General features: G+C 41.7%; 1 protein-coding gene across 3 annotated transcripts; it reads left to right on the forward strand.

Moving 5' to 3' along the window:
• Positions 1 to 128: 128 nt before the first annotated feature.
• Positions 129 to 16020, forward strand: znf574 (zinc finger protein 574). 3 transcript variants are annotated; one of them, XM_035672795.1, is made up of 10 exons: positions 129 to 204; positions 2300 to 2457; positions 6976 to 8161; positions 8260 to 8474; positions 8772 to 8951; positions 9120 to 9214; positions 10936 to 11030; positions 12965 to 13113; positions 13399 to 13686; positions 15001 to 16020. In XM_035672795.1, the coding sequence occupies exons 1-10, from the start codon at positions 192 to 194 to the stop codon at positions 15598 to 15600; spliced, it is 2979 nt and encodes a 992-aa protein (XP_035528688.1). In that variant the 5' UTR covers positions 129 to 191; the 3' UTR covers positions 15601 to 16020. The 3 variants fall into 3 exon arrangements, with proteins under 3 accessions (XP_035528688.1, XP_035528689.1, XP_035528690.1); XM_035672796.1 differs by lacking the exon at positions 129 to 204 and adding an exon at positions 372 to 1450; XM_035672797.1 differs by lacking the exon at positions 129 to 204 and adding an exon at positions 392 to 444.
• The last annotated feature ends 355 nt before the right edge of the window (positions 16021 to 16375 follow it).

Consider the following 16375-nt stretch of genomic DNA (forward strand, 5'->3'; position numbering starts at 1 on the left):
ATTAACACGTACAACCATTAACACACAGCTCAGGTGGCAGCACACTGGCGCTCTTTTGAACTACAAACTCCCTCAGTGTTATGTGTACTCGAATGCTATTGGTCCATGCAGTGACCCCAACAGCCAATCAGAGCGAGCCTTGTAAACCTGCAGAAACAACTGAAGTTGTTGTCCTATTTCCTCGACCGGTAATGTCTGAGGACGGTGAGTGAGTTACGTTGAATTACTTTTATTTATCCTACACGAATTCTACTTTTCGGCGGCGCAATTTGCTCACTGATGTTTTTTTAATGCACGGAGGATTTCGACGGGGGGAGACAGCTAATGTTAACTTTTAGTCTGTCGCCGCCATTATACCACCGAAGAAGCATATCCCGCCCTCCTTCTTGGGTCTTTTTCTTCTTCTTCTCCTTGCGCTGGAGAGAAGCTCCACTGGTCCAAGTGGTAAAAGCGGGTTTTAGTGGCTCAGCTAACAGGAGTTTGATTCCCGCTGTCTGTGGAGGGTCTCACGGGGGTTTTATTAGCTCCTCGGGTTAGCCAAGAAGCTAGCGAGAACACGCCGGTTAGCCATGTTGCTAGAAAGATGGCCATCGTTGTAATGTTAGCAGCACTGGTTGGAGATAATGTGAAGACAGACAGCAGCTAACTACCCTAGCTGCTGTCTGTGGTAGCTCGGGTCAGACCTCCAGCAGCACGACCAAAAGGGGGGAAGCTAACGTGGAGCTAACGACAGTGCATGGGCTGTTGTTGTTATAGGAATTAGGATTATTTGTGTGCTTGTGAGTCAACGTTGTTTGTGCACTCTGGCTGGCGTTTGAGGTCATCCTCTGCAGTGCAGGTCGTGGAATAACACTCGTGGCTTTTAAGAAACATTTTAACTCCCATCTGGCTCACTAATGATGTATAAAAAAAGGAAATGACAGCTGGGTGCTTGCAGGTGAAAGCAGATCACCTCATTGATCGTTTAACGTTACAGCCTGACTGAGGTGTTGCAGTCTTGCGCAAAGCCAGAGGTTTATATCTGACCAGCTGTGCCAGGACAGCTGCTGATAGGAACACACATTACTGCACCATCATCCTATCATGGGGCATTATTATTATGTCGTAACTGGTTATTTAAATACGTGTGGTCATGCTCTTTAGTCCCATTAAAAGACCAAAACCAACAATGAATTGATTGCCTGTGTAGCAGAGGCCTGATAAAAGCTGATTACTGTGTCACATTGTTGTCCAGAAACCATTAAAAACACACCACAGAGCTGCGCCGTTGCACTGACATGTTACTTAATTACAATAAATGGGTTTTACTGTCTTTTTTTTTTTATTTGTTGCTCTCACATACACTGTCCCGTAAATAGTCACTAAATTACCACGTCTGCAGCTGCAAATAGTCCCGAACAAATACACCTTATATTCTTGTTAGAGTAACTTTTCTTCCCAGCTATTTTAGGTAAGAAAGTTTTTTTTTTTAAGGCAAGGTGCCTTTTTAAAAAATGAATCTATATATTTTTGCCCCATTTTCAGAGATTTACTTATTCCATAGGAACAGTTTTTCTTTGGGCTGAGTGTCACAGACAAGCTGGGGAAGTTGGAAAGCAGTGAGAGAAAGACTCACAGCATTATTATTTTTGGCTTTAAAAAATATGTAATATTGCCAGCCATATCCTTATAACCTTGTCTGCTAATTAAAATGGGCAACTACAAGGTCTTTCAGCGAGTTTCTTTGATTTGTAAGGTTCTTTATTTTCGAAGTATTTTGCAGGTGCAGATTGAGGGCTGATTGGGATCCAGTGAGTAGGAGGGATTGTTTTCTTTTATAATAGTTACATGCAGAAGCAGCAGAAGCTAGACTGCCCTTCCAGTGGGTCCAATTACGGCACATATCTAATTGATGTAGAAGCTAAACATCGACTCTGCCCATGAAATGGCAGAGAGACAGAAAGACTTGGCAAGGGCTCTACCTGAGCAGCAACCTGCATGGTCAAAATAACAATTAGCCCAGGCTCAGCTCAGGGTGAGTCATCTTGGCAACCCCAGAGTTAGCCTCCTGGCACTTGTGTCCAAGCTGTTGTCTTGATAATATATGCAGGCACGTCTTTTCATCAGGAGAGGGCAATGTTCACAACCTAACTTCAAAAGTAATGCACTGGTGGTTAGGCATCTGTATGAAGCTCACGTTGTGATATTACTTTCATATTCTAAGCATGCTGAGTTTTGTGAACTGTTTCACCTTTATCTAAATCAGTTTTGCATTGCTGCGTTTCTTATGAAATGATTTTGATTTCTAATCCCCTGGCAGCCATGGAGAGTTCGTCCGTGTACATGTGCTTCCCCTGCTACCAGGAGTTTAACACCCTGGAAGAAGTACTGGAGCACCAGTTGACGTGCACAGCTGAGGATGAGCAGCCAGACACATCTGGAACCACCACTCTGTCGCTTCCAGCTCTACAGGCTCGGGTAAATACTTGCACAGTCAACAATTTCACCATGTTGCCTTTTTGTTGAGGTGTTTTGAGTGCAGGCTCTTGAGTTTAGCTGAAAATTGAACAGAAAAACATCAGTATTGTGATGGTGTGTCCTGACATGACCAGCAGTGGGATCGCATAAAAGCCTCTGAATCAGATCTTGAGAATGACATTGAAGGGAAACTTTAGTCATAAATTGACAATGCTCTGCTTCTTATCATAGTTACAGTGACCTTGATCAGAGCACTTAACATTGAGTTGTTTGTAATGAATAACTGACTCATTGCAAGGTGTTGTTGTGTATTAATATCTGATTTAGGTGTACACTGATGTCATATTTTTAATCAGCCTACTCTCATTGATATAAATGGGGTGGACAAAATAATAAAAACAAACTGCAGCCTTCAAAATGACCATAGAGTTGGATCAACACCTGCACTGCATTAAAACATTGTTAGAACAATAAGTACAAACGGCATAATCACTCTAAGACAACTAAGAATGAGTACAGACAATATTCACTTGGGATGCATAAACACATAGGAGATGCTAAAATAAAGTAAAAACAAAAATGCATCATTAATAGCAAACACATGATTATATATTATGAGTTATAAACCATACATTTAAAAAAAATACTGTTCATTACATGTGGAGATCTTTACCTATTACCAATACCTATAATGTATACATTTTTTGCCCCCCTTTTTTCTGGCACTGGAACTTGTACATGTGCATACACTACACTGGCAAACCTATCAAAGACAAATATCAATGTTACTACGTCTTTGCACCAGAACATCTGTCAGACAAATAAATTGGCAGTGGCTGTGTAGTGAGGTCTGCAGATTATGCAACAGTTTTTCTAAGTACATACATAAGTGCTACCTGGAACTGCTTTCTGTCTAGCGTAATAGCAAAATAACACATTAGCACATTGTTTATCAGAGTAATGAGTCCCTAGTGAGGCAAACAGGTGTAAAAGGCAAACATGTGGAGGTGCTAAATAGTGGATTCCATATGGATTATGGAGGTTTTAAAAAAAGTCAGGCCTCATATTTCAGAATATGTAACAGTACATAATTGGAATAAGCTCGGATCATACATAGAGTATGAGTTGTTGGTTGAGCTCTGTGTTGATGTAACGTTACTGCATACAAGATACAGACTCCTGCTTAATGGATAGGTTTTTGGTCCTATGAAGCAGTACAAAAGCAACATGGTTAAAAGAAATAGACAAAAAGACAGTGCTGCATTTTTTTGGGGGAATTAATTAGATAAGTCACTATAGAGGAAAATGTTAGGGAGTGATATGATTAAGGTTGCATGCCAGATTGAAGCCCAGGCTACCATATTTACATGGTATCCGCCAAGGCAGCTGAATCACCAGTGTTCCTCATGGTCCAATGACAATGAACAATTTTTGTTCAAAAGAATGAGAAAAAGAACCAAATTGAATTAATATTTTTTATAATATTAGTTTTCCCCTCTGTTTGCTTCTGTATGTAAATTCAGTTGTTTTGGCTCATTGTGTATTTGAGAGGCCTGTGGATTTTTGCATTTTATTCAGTATTTTTTACATTATGTGTTCTGTTCGGAATATAATATTTTGGGATGAATTTCATCAAACTGCTGAGCTCGATTAATTCTGAGTTCTACGAAGACGCTATTTGAATTGCAAAGTTTCAAAGTTGTATAATGGGGTAGGTTATTCCCTTTAACTTTGACATATTGAGCTGAGTCTTGGTGTGACTGGCACTTTTTTCTTTTGCCTTTTCCCATGACAGCTTCAGAAAGCCCCCAGGGTTAAAAGCAGTCATTGGCCCTCGTTTAGCAGTAGGGCACGGCTGTCTGAGCTTGTGCCCAGACTTCCATCCTTACAGTCTTCAACACACGTCCATAAAGCACAGTGACACTCATGACAGACAAATTGCATCCTGAGTCGCCAGCGGGAAGAAGAGCATGAGGAATACATCAGTCAGTGCCATACTTTCTCCTGATGGATCGCTCATTGGCCCTCTTAGATGAAACAGCTGGAGAAACACTGTAAAACCTGGGTACCTTATGGCTTTCTGGCCTTTACTTATAAGTTTATATAAGCATCCTCACTTCATTAGTTAGATTACCATAATACATGTGTATATTATGGGACATTGCTATAAAACAATGGCTGTTTATATCCCAAATGGATGCAAACATTTTTTTTTTTACAAATGTTGGAATCAAGCTGGAATCAATTTTATAGAAATTTCTCCTCCAACGTGTCCACTAAAAAAGTAAAAGTTTGCCTTTACCGTCATATAGTGCATCAAATTTGGTTCACCTGCTTTTCACTAAACAAATTCACACCTCCTTCCGATTTCCTTTTTGGATCAAAGTGTGACTCATCTGCAGCATCTGCAAACTTCCTTATCAACATGCTAAAAATATGCACTTCACATATGGCACCACTAGAAGCTCCAGTAGTAATTAACTTCACAAGGTCTGCACTATAAAACCTTAGATCCTAGAATGTTTTTTGTTTTACAGATTGTAATACGTCAACTCCATGGGTCAAGTGTTGCTTGACCTTACATTATCCATAACTTACTTAGATGTATATGTGCTGCTATTCTGGCTGATAATGCTAATAAAGTCTGTTTTAAAGAAGAGCTGTTGCATAGTAAGTGACGTTTTTTGTAATTTCATTAACTGTAATCAACAGCAAAAATGTAAGCAGTGGATACATGCCACAACCTGTGAAATAGATGATTCTAATCATTATTCAATATTCAGCATTAAATTAGCATGTCCAAGTATTTAGGAAGGTCAGTTGCTAAATAGGCAGTGCAGACAAAGCTTGTAAGACAGAGCTGGGGCCTTATCTCCACACTTATGTGTACCATTCACTGAATGTGAATGTGTGTTTCTTTTAATTTGGGGTATCATCCTCTACTGAAGCTTCAACTCCAATTAATAATACACAGTCAAGCATAATCATTTTGGTCAGACTGAAACTGCACAGAAGCTGTTCAGTAATTTAATATTTCTTGCAGTATAAACTAAAAACGTTGTGCATTTAATGACAAAGGCCTAAAGACTTAAAAATCCTTACAAAAACGTATTTTTCTTAGCTGTGTTTTCTTTGAGGTCTGTGAAAGAAAAAGACAGAAACAGTTTTTTTTCTGGTTGCATGGTCTCACTTTTAAGTCCTGTCCAAGGTTTTCTTGCAGGATATGAAAAGCCTTGTTCACCCTGCCCACTTATCAGAAGAATTCAAGTTTAGACTGGTGGTGTTTGATATCAAGATGTTAGCCTTCAACAGCATATTTCGCGCATGAAATCTCTAACAGCTTTTATGGATTACAGTGCAGGTGCAGGAGTAATGCTTTTTTGGAGTAGGGTCCTCTAGACCATGTCATGTACTGGTTAGATTGTACAGAGAACTTCTTCTATCTGCATTTTAGATGTTAAACATCCCCCATTGTGTAGAGTTGGAGTACAGAAGATAAAAAAACATTCTTTACATTCCCAGTGAGTTCAAACGGTCTATCTTGATTTTGGACTAATCCTGACTTTCTGCTCCAATACAGGCTTGAGAGATAAAGACAAAAAAGCAGTTTGTCAGAACAGGCAAAGTTATATTCTGTATCACCTTCATAAAAATGACCCTTTCTTGGCGAGAGTCCTACATTCTAACTAACTGAAAGCAACTCGTGTCTCACCTGTGATGTAATGTTTTAACAAAATGTGTAATTCAAAACAAATTATCATTTATTATACACTAGGAATAGCAAACCACTTAAATTCAATTTGTAGAGAAGATACACTTATACAGTATTTTAAAGATATTTGCTGAAGGAACACAAACTCACACTTAATTTTCAAAAGCCCATATGTGTAGAATTGTATAGTGAGACGCCAGTGAAAAATGGTGCCCTTTATGTCTTCATTTACATGTGGAATGATCATGCGTCTGTATTTGTATAAAGAAAAATGCATGTTAATGCAATCAGGATGCTATTGAATTAGCCAGACCACCTCTGGAGGTGGCCTTCTGTATTTGCAAAACAGAATGCTAAAACAAAAGCCCATAAATCATTACAGTATGTGAGACATGGTGAGCTGTCATGATTGAGGCAGTTTCAGAAGTCTTTAACCTCGACCTTGATGTTCTGTTCTTATCATCTAAATAGATTGAGAAAGCAAATGTAAAACCCGGTGGAGTGACCCATCCAACCCTGATGGGCTTTTTTGATAGTTATCGCCCAGGCCGAGGCCTTATCTTGGCTGCCTGGAGCTCTTGGAGGAACCTTGGCTCTAAACACATGCTGCTCTAATTGACCTCAGTACCCCAACACTGAATTCTCATCCCTCATTTGCCAGGAAGAATAAAATAAAATAAAAACACTGCAGGTTGAAACAGCTATTTGATTAGTATTGCAAGTAGTAATTTAATTTGTACACAGAACAAGTGAAACATTGTGGATAATCTCTTGATTTCTTCCTTTTTCCTCCCTTGTCTTTGCAGCAACAGGTAATAAATATATCAAAGACAGTTGCAGCCCAACAGATTGAAGTCCAAGCAGGACAAACCTTTGTGCAACCTGTTAAGAGTGCACTCAAGCAGGAAGAAGACAGTGCAACACTGACATCGGACCAACCCAGAATCCTTTACCAGTGTGGGGACTGTGATGAACTTTTCAAGAGCCTGGACCTTTGGCAGCAACACCGTAAAGAAGAGACATGTCAGCAGCCTGCCCCTGAGAGAAATTCACAACCTGATTCACAACCTGACACAGAGACGATTTTAGCTCAGAGCTTGAATTCAGATTTAAATCCAGATGATTCTTATCTCTCAACGGGTGAAACTACCCAAAAGCCGGAGCCAGTGGAGAAACTCCTAACGGAAGAAGATGGGCAGCTCCTTGCAGATGCCTCTTTAGCTCAGAGCTCTGATCTTCCTGTTTCTGACGTAGCTGCCACGACCGCTAATCCAGAGGATTCGTCTCCCAAAAAGAGAGGGGCTAACAAAAAGCCTAAGCCTGAACCAGTGCTCCTGTGTGTGGACTGTGGCTCATGCTTTGGCCTTGTGTCTGAACTAGTGGCCCACCGCAGGACCCAACACGGCTTTGAGGAAGCTCTGCACCGCTGTTCTGTGTGCGGGGAAAGTTTTCTAAACACCACCCTTTTTCTCTACCACCGCAAGCAGCACCGGCAGAAAGGGGAGGAAAAGGTCGTAGCGGTTCCTGAAGAGACACTAGAGGAAGTTTGCACTCCGAGCAATGGGACTGATGAGCAGGGACAGGATGCCACTCCCTCCACCACTAGTGTCCCCTTCAGTTTCACACAGCCCGAATTGTTCATGTGCACCCAGTGTGGGCAGAGCTTCAGCGATGAGGGGGGGCTGGTCGCGCATCGCAAGCAGAAGCATGACCTGAAGGAGCCACTACACAGCTGCCCCCATTGTGGCGAGAGCTTCATGAACACCACCCTTTACCTGTACCATCGCCGGCAGCACCGCCTCACATCTGGGACAGAGATGACGGATGGAGCTGAAACTGGTGACGAGGCAGCCACCACTAACCCCCAGGATACCCCACAGAGCTCTAAGCGACTCCTTTCTTCGCCTGCCTCTGCTAGTGAATCAGGTTCACCACTTCCTAAGAGAAGCAGGCCCTCTTTCAGGATTCTGAGTGGTGCAAATGTGCTCAAAGGTAAGAAAATATTTGCATTGAATCCCCATTTGGGCAAAAATAAAGACATTTGTCCGTTGATGTTTTGGTCCTTAATGAACTGGTTTTTGTGTTGCCAGGAAACAAGGGTTCAGGCACCAAAGAGGAATCAGAGGGCAGCGCTGCAGCAGACTCCGACAACACCAACCACCCTCCACCTGCCAAGCTTCTGCAGGACTGGGCCCGCACACCACTACCCCATGTTTGTCCCTACTGTGGCAAAACCTTCACTCGACGTGTCTTCCTCCGCACCCATGTCTACAGCCACACCGGAGAAAAGCTGTTCACGTGCAAGGTGCTAATCAAAATTTAATCAAAACTTGTCCTTTCTTCAGTCTGAGGAATAATTTTCTTTGTAAATGTCATTTATGTCATTCAGTTGACATTGGCGAGAGGAGGTTTGAACCTCCAACCTCACTATATTTGAAAAATTCTCCAGTGTCTCTGCACAATGGAAGTATATGGAAAATTCTGAAATACATACAATATACAATAATATGATATACAACTTTATTTATTCCCTTACAAGAGGGTCTTGTGAACTGTTTTAAATACAACTATGGCATTTGTTGTTGTTGTTGTTGTTGTGAAGGTGTGCACAAAGTCCTTCACTAACTCCCAGAGCCTGCTGCGCCACAGTATGAGCCACACGGGCAGCAAGCCCTACAGCTGCAATGTTTGTGGCAAAAACTTCTCCCAGGCAGCCACCCTGAAGAGACACCAACGCATCCACACATCATCACTGCCTCGGCGCAAGCGTGGACGCAAACCGGTACGCTCTTTACCATTTTCTTTTTAACTAAAATACCTTTTGCTTTGGTAGATAACTTATTTTGAAATGAAAACCGTTAGTATTTTCTAAAAATAATAATATTTTTGGTAAATAACTTGCTGTGAAATCCTTTTTTATTGAGATTGACTGTTGTTTCTCTTAATTCAGGTGTGTACTCTGGACAATGAGGGAGCTGCTCATCTCTTCGCTTGCCCTCACTGCCCCTCGCGGTTTAACACGGAGGATCAGCTTAACCATCACAAGTAATAATAATAACAACAACAATAACACTTAAATAACGTTAGTTGTTCAGCATTCTTCATTTGTAGTATAAGTGTAGGCGGACATAACTACATGTCACACACACACATTACATACTGTATATATAACACTCTAACTAGCTCTATATGTCTGGATTTCTATAGAGACCAGAGATTGTCAATATTCAATCATTTCCAACCCTGTTTACCGCATAAATACATTAGAATTAATGTTCTAAACACAACCCAGGACAGGATTTAGATAAACCTCCTCCCGTAGTAGCTGAGCCGTGTCCGACTACTGAGCAAGACCTTAAAGCTGTGTAGCAAAGGCGCTGACTGAGATGTCTGGGTGCCCTTGAGCCTCAGCCACAATATGATTGACAGACAGAGGCCCAGTAAATTAAGATGATAATGATAACAACCCAGGATGGGGGGAGAGAGCCTGGTTCTATCCTACCAGGTTGAGCCAGGTGGAGAGGTAAAATGTGATATAATAATGTGTGTGTGTGAGAGAGCGCATTTTATTTGGTTTTTGCTATAGCACATTGGACTTGATCTAGATGTGGATGTGAATTTTAACCCCAGTCTTTAATTTCAAATCAATGTGCTGGAGAGCCCCCTAAAAAACATAATTGTTCAAATACTCGCATTACACCTGTGTTTTGTCTTCATATCGACTGCGACAACCAGTGGTGTTTGACCTCAGAATTTCCTGCATATACCCTGGACCAAGGATATTGTTTTATCCTGAAGATATTCAACGATCAACACATTGGGTTAAGATTGTTTTGTTTATTTCCAAGTTCAAGAATTAACCTTCAGCTTAACAAAGATATTTAGTGTGTCGTACTAGCAGTGTACATACACCATTACCCCTACTTATAGAACATCTGGCTGGGAAAGGAGGTGACCCTGACTGAAATTTTAATTCTCCTAGCTGCCTCAGGGTCAGATGTCCCTGAAATATTGATTTCTGTTGTCTATTTAACAGGGAACAGAAACAACGTGGCCTCTGATACGGGCCTTGAGAGGTCCTTGCGCATCACATCTAGCATCCCACTATACTTTAAGTGACTTTTGTAGTTGAGTACTTTTGCTCTGTAATATAAAAATAATACATACATGTGTATGTGTGCAATATTTAATGGAGCAGCAGTATGTTTCATGAACTTCAACATCATCTGTGTTTGTTCTGATTACGAGAAGCTGCGTAAAAAACCTGTATTTTATTTTGTCCATGCTGTGAAAACAGGCTTGATGCAGCATTAGGTGAATACATCCTAACACTTCTCTCCTCCCCTAAGGCTATATCCAGCGTAACGTTATGCAATGGATAAATATAGTCTTTCATGTCCTACCTCTGACTCCTCCTAGTTTATTGCTGTTCTTTTATCTCCAGCCACTATACACTCAGCTAATACCCCTTATTTAACCTGAAGCACTGCTAAGCACATACTTGCTGGTAATCCTCCTATAAGTCACATATAGGGTGGCAGCTTAAAACCAAAACATGACTTTTTCGCCCTTCTTTAAGTCTTTAATCTTTGAACTTATACATAATTATTTATTGTAATTGTTTGTACAACTATTCTATGTTCCTGTGAGACATCTCTGTGTCCATGTCCTCTTTTTACAGGTTAAAACAAGTTCAAAACTTATCAATAGTTTGCTAAATAGTTACAGCACTTGTGTGAATATGTGTGTTTTTATGTATTAAACAGACTCCTCCACACCAGCCATCCATTCCCTTGCCCCGAATGTGGAGAGGCCTTCAAACGCAGGAAAGACCTGGACCTGCACTCGCTCACTCACCAAGGTGAGAGTTCAGGGCTCAGCCTGGCATATATATCATTCACACAGCCACCTGAAGCTAACCAGAAACAATATACAACAGTCATCTGTGCTGGAGTGTTTGTCATTAAATATATTTTATGTCCCATATCTAACATCCTTCCACTGTGTGACCATTTCCTCTCCTCTGTCTTTGATCTGTCTCTATGATAACATTCAGGAAGATTAAAGATGAGACCAAATGTGGTAAACATATGAAGAAATCAGATTCAAGCCCCCATGCCTGCTTGTAATGGAAATTAAATATGATGTTATTCAGTGCAGCATGCAGTGAATTACTATTGATTAATGCAAAGTCGGCGATAAATGCCCCCATCAGTTAGCCTGGGTGGCCTGTCTTGTTTATTTACAAATGTACATCCATGTTATATGTGCATTGTTCCTCCTATGCATTAAGTCAATGACTTTCCATTGATTTGCGTGCCTTGTGAAACGGAGGAGTAAGGTGGAGGTAAATGAATTGGGGGGTGTTGAACGTCCACCTCATTAGTTAAGCTTGAAGAGTCAGCGTGCAGCAGGGGTCAGAGGTACGTGACTCCTCTGAGAGAGATGATTGGAGCGATTGATCCATTGATCATTCCAGGGCCATAGGCAAAGATTGTCCTTATTAAAGGTTTAATTAGAGCATCCCAATGGGGAGCAGAGTGGATCGTCCCCACTGGGATAGACAGCACAGATGGTTAGCAGATTGCAAGATGTTGGCATGACGACCTATGGACATGCTGATGAACTCGGTGTCAGCGATTTTCCAGCCAGGTTTTCAAGAGCAACCCAGTGAGAGTGTGGGTTTGCTTTGCCAAACGACAACTAAGGCACCAGCTGATTAGAGAGGAACTGATTAGTTTGTTAATTGATTAGCCAACTGACAGAAAATTCATCTGCAGCAATTTTGACAGTCTATTAATCGCTTCAATTAAGATTCAAACAAAAATGCCAAATATTTGCTGGTTCTGGGTTCTCAGTTGGGATGATTTGTGTCTTTTATTTGGTTATGCCACTGTAAATTTGTAGGTTTTGGACAAACAAGATGTCACACTGGGCTCTGCAAAATTATGACTTTTTTTTGTTATTCTGACCTTTCAGAAACCAAATGATTTAATCTGTTAATAACAAACCAGTTTAAATCAGTTAATAATGAAAATATCTGTGAATAATGCTTGTTTTTTAATCTGTCAATAATTCAACAGTTAAATCGATTCAGCTACAAAATGTGAAAAAATGCCCTTTGCAATTTTCCAGAGACCAAGGTGATTTCTGTATTCTTGTTTTGTCTGACAAACAGTCCAAAAACCAAAAAACATTAAATTTACTATATTGTAAATGCCAAATCAAAATAGTTTGATTCATTTTCTGACTAATCCATTAACCAATCAACAGGCCTTTTTTTTCACAGCAAACATTTTGTTATTGTAGGAGAAGCAGAGGTGTTAATAATAACATGGAAGATTCCTCTGTGCTCTTTAAGTCATGACAGTGTGACAGTGAGCCAAACATGCCCTGAAACTAAAGCAGCTAAATGGAATTCATCCATTATAAATGTTTTATTTACTTTAGTTTTTCCTGCTGTGACTTGTCAAAACGTCTTAATTGGAAAAGGCGTATCGTTTAATCACTCATTACAACACAGTGTATATTTTAGCATACATTTGTTGAATTAAACTCTCCGTTTGTGTTCTAAGCAACCAGTGACCACAGGTACTTTCCTTGTTGATGCTGAAAAACTGTCTGCTTCTGAATGTTTGGGCACCGTTTCCCATCACCTGTTACTGCACAATTGTTGGCACAACAGCTTGCAATCAACAAGCTCAAAACAGCAATCTGATAATTAGCATGGCGCGGGAGCTATCTTGTAGTATGAAGACAGACTATGACCACCTGTCTAACACTGTTCCCTTGCAGACAAGCAGCCAGCGACATGTCTCCACTGTTCATCCCAGTTTGTGAACCAGTCGGTGCTGGAAATCCACATGCAGCGTTGCCCTACCACAGAGGAGGAGAAGAATGCTGGTCGTGGACGGGGTCAGGGCCGGGGCCGATGCACCGGACAGGTTGGGAGCTTTGAATACCATAAATGATTATTCTATTTATTTCTAGCACCATTTACTTTTCCAAGATCCAAGATGTTTTTAACAAGGAAAGAAGAAATGTGGAATGTGGGGCTAGCAAAAGCAAGCGACATCTAACAAAGGTCCCCAGTTGTGATCAACATGTTGGTACGTCTCAGTTAGACCGTGAAGACACTGACCTTTTCTATTTATATAACCCCCCCTCCCCTGTCTGTTCTCTCCTTTCCTTTCCTTGCTTTATCCCTTCTCCCTTTATTCCTCCCTCAGATTGAATGTGACCTTTGTGGCCACCGTTGCATGACCCAGGAGGGCCTCGACCTTCATCGGTTATCCCACACGGGCCAGACACCTCTCAAATGCCCGGTGAGGCCTTGCCGCCGCCGATTTACCTCCAACAGTGCCCTGGAGGAGCACGTCCTGGCACATTTCCAAGGAACGCTCAGCAAGTCCAAAAACCGACCCCGCTTCCGCTGTCAGATTTGCCACAAGGAATTTGCCTACAATTCCACCTTCAATGTTCACATGAGGACACATACTGATGAGAGGCCCTTTGAGGTAAGAGAGGTGGTGTGTGTGATTGCATAAAAAGGGAATTTCTCACAGTATTACAAATACTTTGTCCTTTTTATACAAGGCTTTCAAACCCTTTAACACCTGTATTTCAAATCGAAATCCAGCACTCCCTCACCCCCCATGGTCACACCCGTTCATAGCTGTGGCCATCTCTCCAGTTCTGGACCATGGCCATTTGTGCAGTGTGTCCTGCGGGTGTTTCCTTCCTCCCTGTGTACCTGTGATTAATGGCAGGGCTGAGTTAGGGCCTGTCAGCTCCCCTCTGTGCCTGTTACTATTCTGGGACTCTCTCCCTCTCTCTGCTGCTCTGGTGACGAGGCAGGACATCAACTATGGACCCACCCAAGCCCATCACAGCACGTCAGACTGTAGAAATTGATTTAATGTTTGTGGCTTTGCTTTGAGCCATATCTATCAGGCGTGCTAAGGATTGAGGTTCAAGGAGCATTGGTCCTCAAACACACAGGCAGTTATAGGGATGAATTTTAATTTAAATCAAATATACTGTGTGTTCCTGAAGGAACACCTATATTTGCTGAGTATATAAAAAGCAAACTCAACAGCAAAGGTTTATTAGAGTATATCTCTCAGAGATACTGAAACTGCAAAACTGACAACAGGGATTACTGTTTCAATCTCGGTGTCCCCCAGTAGGAATCAAAGCAATGCACAACAGAATTATTCTTTTGTAGTGCATCAGGTTTAATCAAGAATCTCTAGTTCATTGTCTGCACAGAGAGCGAATGGTAGGGTGGCAGGAAAGGTACAACTGCGGAATTGTTAACGTGATTACTTTATTTAGAAATAGTTTTTTTGAAATTGGCTCTCTGCTCACTGTCACTAGTCCACTGTTGCTGATCATGCTAATCCCTCGCAATGATTGATTAGTTGATCGACTGAATATTAATTGGCAGATATTCTGGTGATCAATCATGTCAAGTCAATTTATCAAGCAAATATGCTAAATATTATCTGGCTCCATCTTGTTAAATGTAAGTATTTGTTGGTGTTCTTAGTCTTATATTATATTGAAACTGTGTAACACAGTTGTGTTGTTTTTATTGTATCTGTCTTTCCCACTCTGTCTTCCCCCATACCCTGTTCTCTTCTCTCTGCTCTTTCTCTACCGCAGCTAGAAATGCTGCATCTGCAGAAAAATATAAAGAGAGGTCTCAGAAAATATTAATTGCAGTTGAGCTTGTGCACTGGCACTGTTGTGAACACTGTATTTTCTTGCCACTGTCGTACCTTTTATTTATATGTTGTCCACTTCCCCATTCTCCATCCTTCCACCAGTGCACCACATGTGGCAAGCGCTTCCGTCAGCTGCCCCATCTGCAGGACCATGAGCGCATCCACAGTGGCTTGCGGCCTTTCTGCTGCTGGATTTGCGGCAAGAGCTTCAGCGTGGCCGCCCGGCTCACCGAGCATGCCCGCACCCACAGTGGGGAGAAGCCGTACCCCTGTTCCCACTGCCCTGCTGCCTTCCGGTCTCGCTCCAACCTGGATAAACACATCCGGTTACACGGAGACCTGCCTCTGGAGACCGCTGACGAAGCAGCACATGCAGCTGAGGCTGCCCACGTCCAGAAGGTGCTGGAGGGGGCCAAGGTGTTGTCCTCTCTGGCCAACACAGGGGATGCTGATTCAGGCTCAGTGCAGACCATCTATGTACTGCAGGGGGGCGAAGGTGGCACTGAGACGGTCATGATCCCGTCTGATCAGCTCAGTGGCATAGAGGGTGCCTCACAGGTCGTCATCCTGCCCTCCTCCGTTCTGGGAACTCAGGGCATTACAGTTCCTACCATCACCATGGATGGAAATGAAATCACCATGGTCGAGACGAGCCAGTCGCCTCAGCATGCCATTGAGTTCATTGTGGAAGAGACTGTATGAAGGCAGAAAAACTATTGTATAAAGGACACCGTAGCAGAGAAAGACTGAGCGGTTAGTTGAGAATATAGACGACGGAGTGAAACGTTTGATGATTGAAGGATTGCCAGTTATATATATATATAGTTTGATAGGTTTCTAAGCCAGTTTCAATAAAAGGCCCATCCTGTGTAGTGTTACACCTTTTCTTGAGCAGAAAATGAATAACAGTGTTGACAGTGTAAAAATAATCAATTATCGGTTGACAGACAGAATGTACAGTACCTCAAATTAGTCTTTCAAACTGATTGAAAAATAGGTTGTAAAATTGGCCCTCGATTGTATACAGGTGTTTATTTACAGCCCCTATTTATTAGGGGAAGACCAAGTGGTGGCCCATTAAATGTCTTCTGCTTTCTTTATAATAAAACGCTTCAGCTTTCACACTTGTGAGCGTCCATCATTTTATAAGGTGGATGACACGAGGGCATTGCCACCATCCCATCAGATGGGATGGACTTTATAGGTCCTGCTGTAAATTGCCACTTTTGACAAACAATATGAGGTCTTCTGCTGAGAAATATATAGACCCAGTACAGCCCTTTCGAACCGCTGTGTCTCTCTTTTACGCACACTAATGTTAGCAGAAGGCAAAATGAGGTCGAATTGTGTGTATAGATCAACCCTAATGTTCCAATAATTTGTAGGACATTATGTTATTGATTGGTTTTTTGCCGTAATTAAATACAATAATAACGGATACGGCGAGATTTATGATGATTTAGCTGAAGTACAGCAT

This window comes from Morone saxatilis, unplaced genomic scaffold, assembly GCF_004916995.1.
Source record: "Morone saxatilis isolate NCDOM2014 unplaced genomic scaffold, NCSU_SB_2.0 Contig24, whole genome shotgun sequence".
Taxonomy (NCBI): Eukaryota; Metazoa; Chordata; class Actinopteri; family Moronidae; genus Morone; species Morone saxatilis.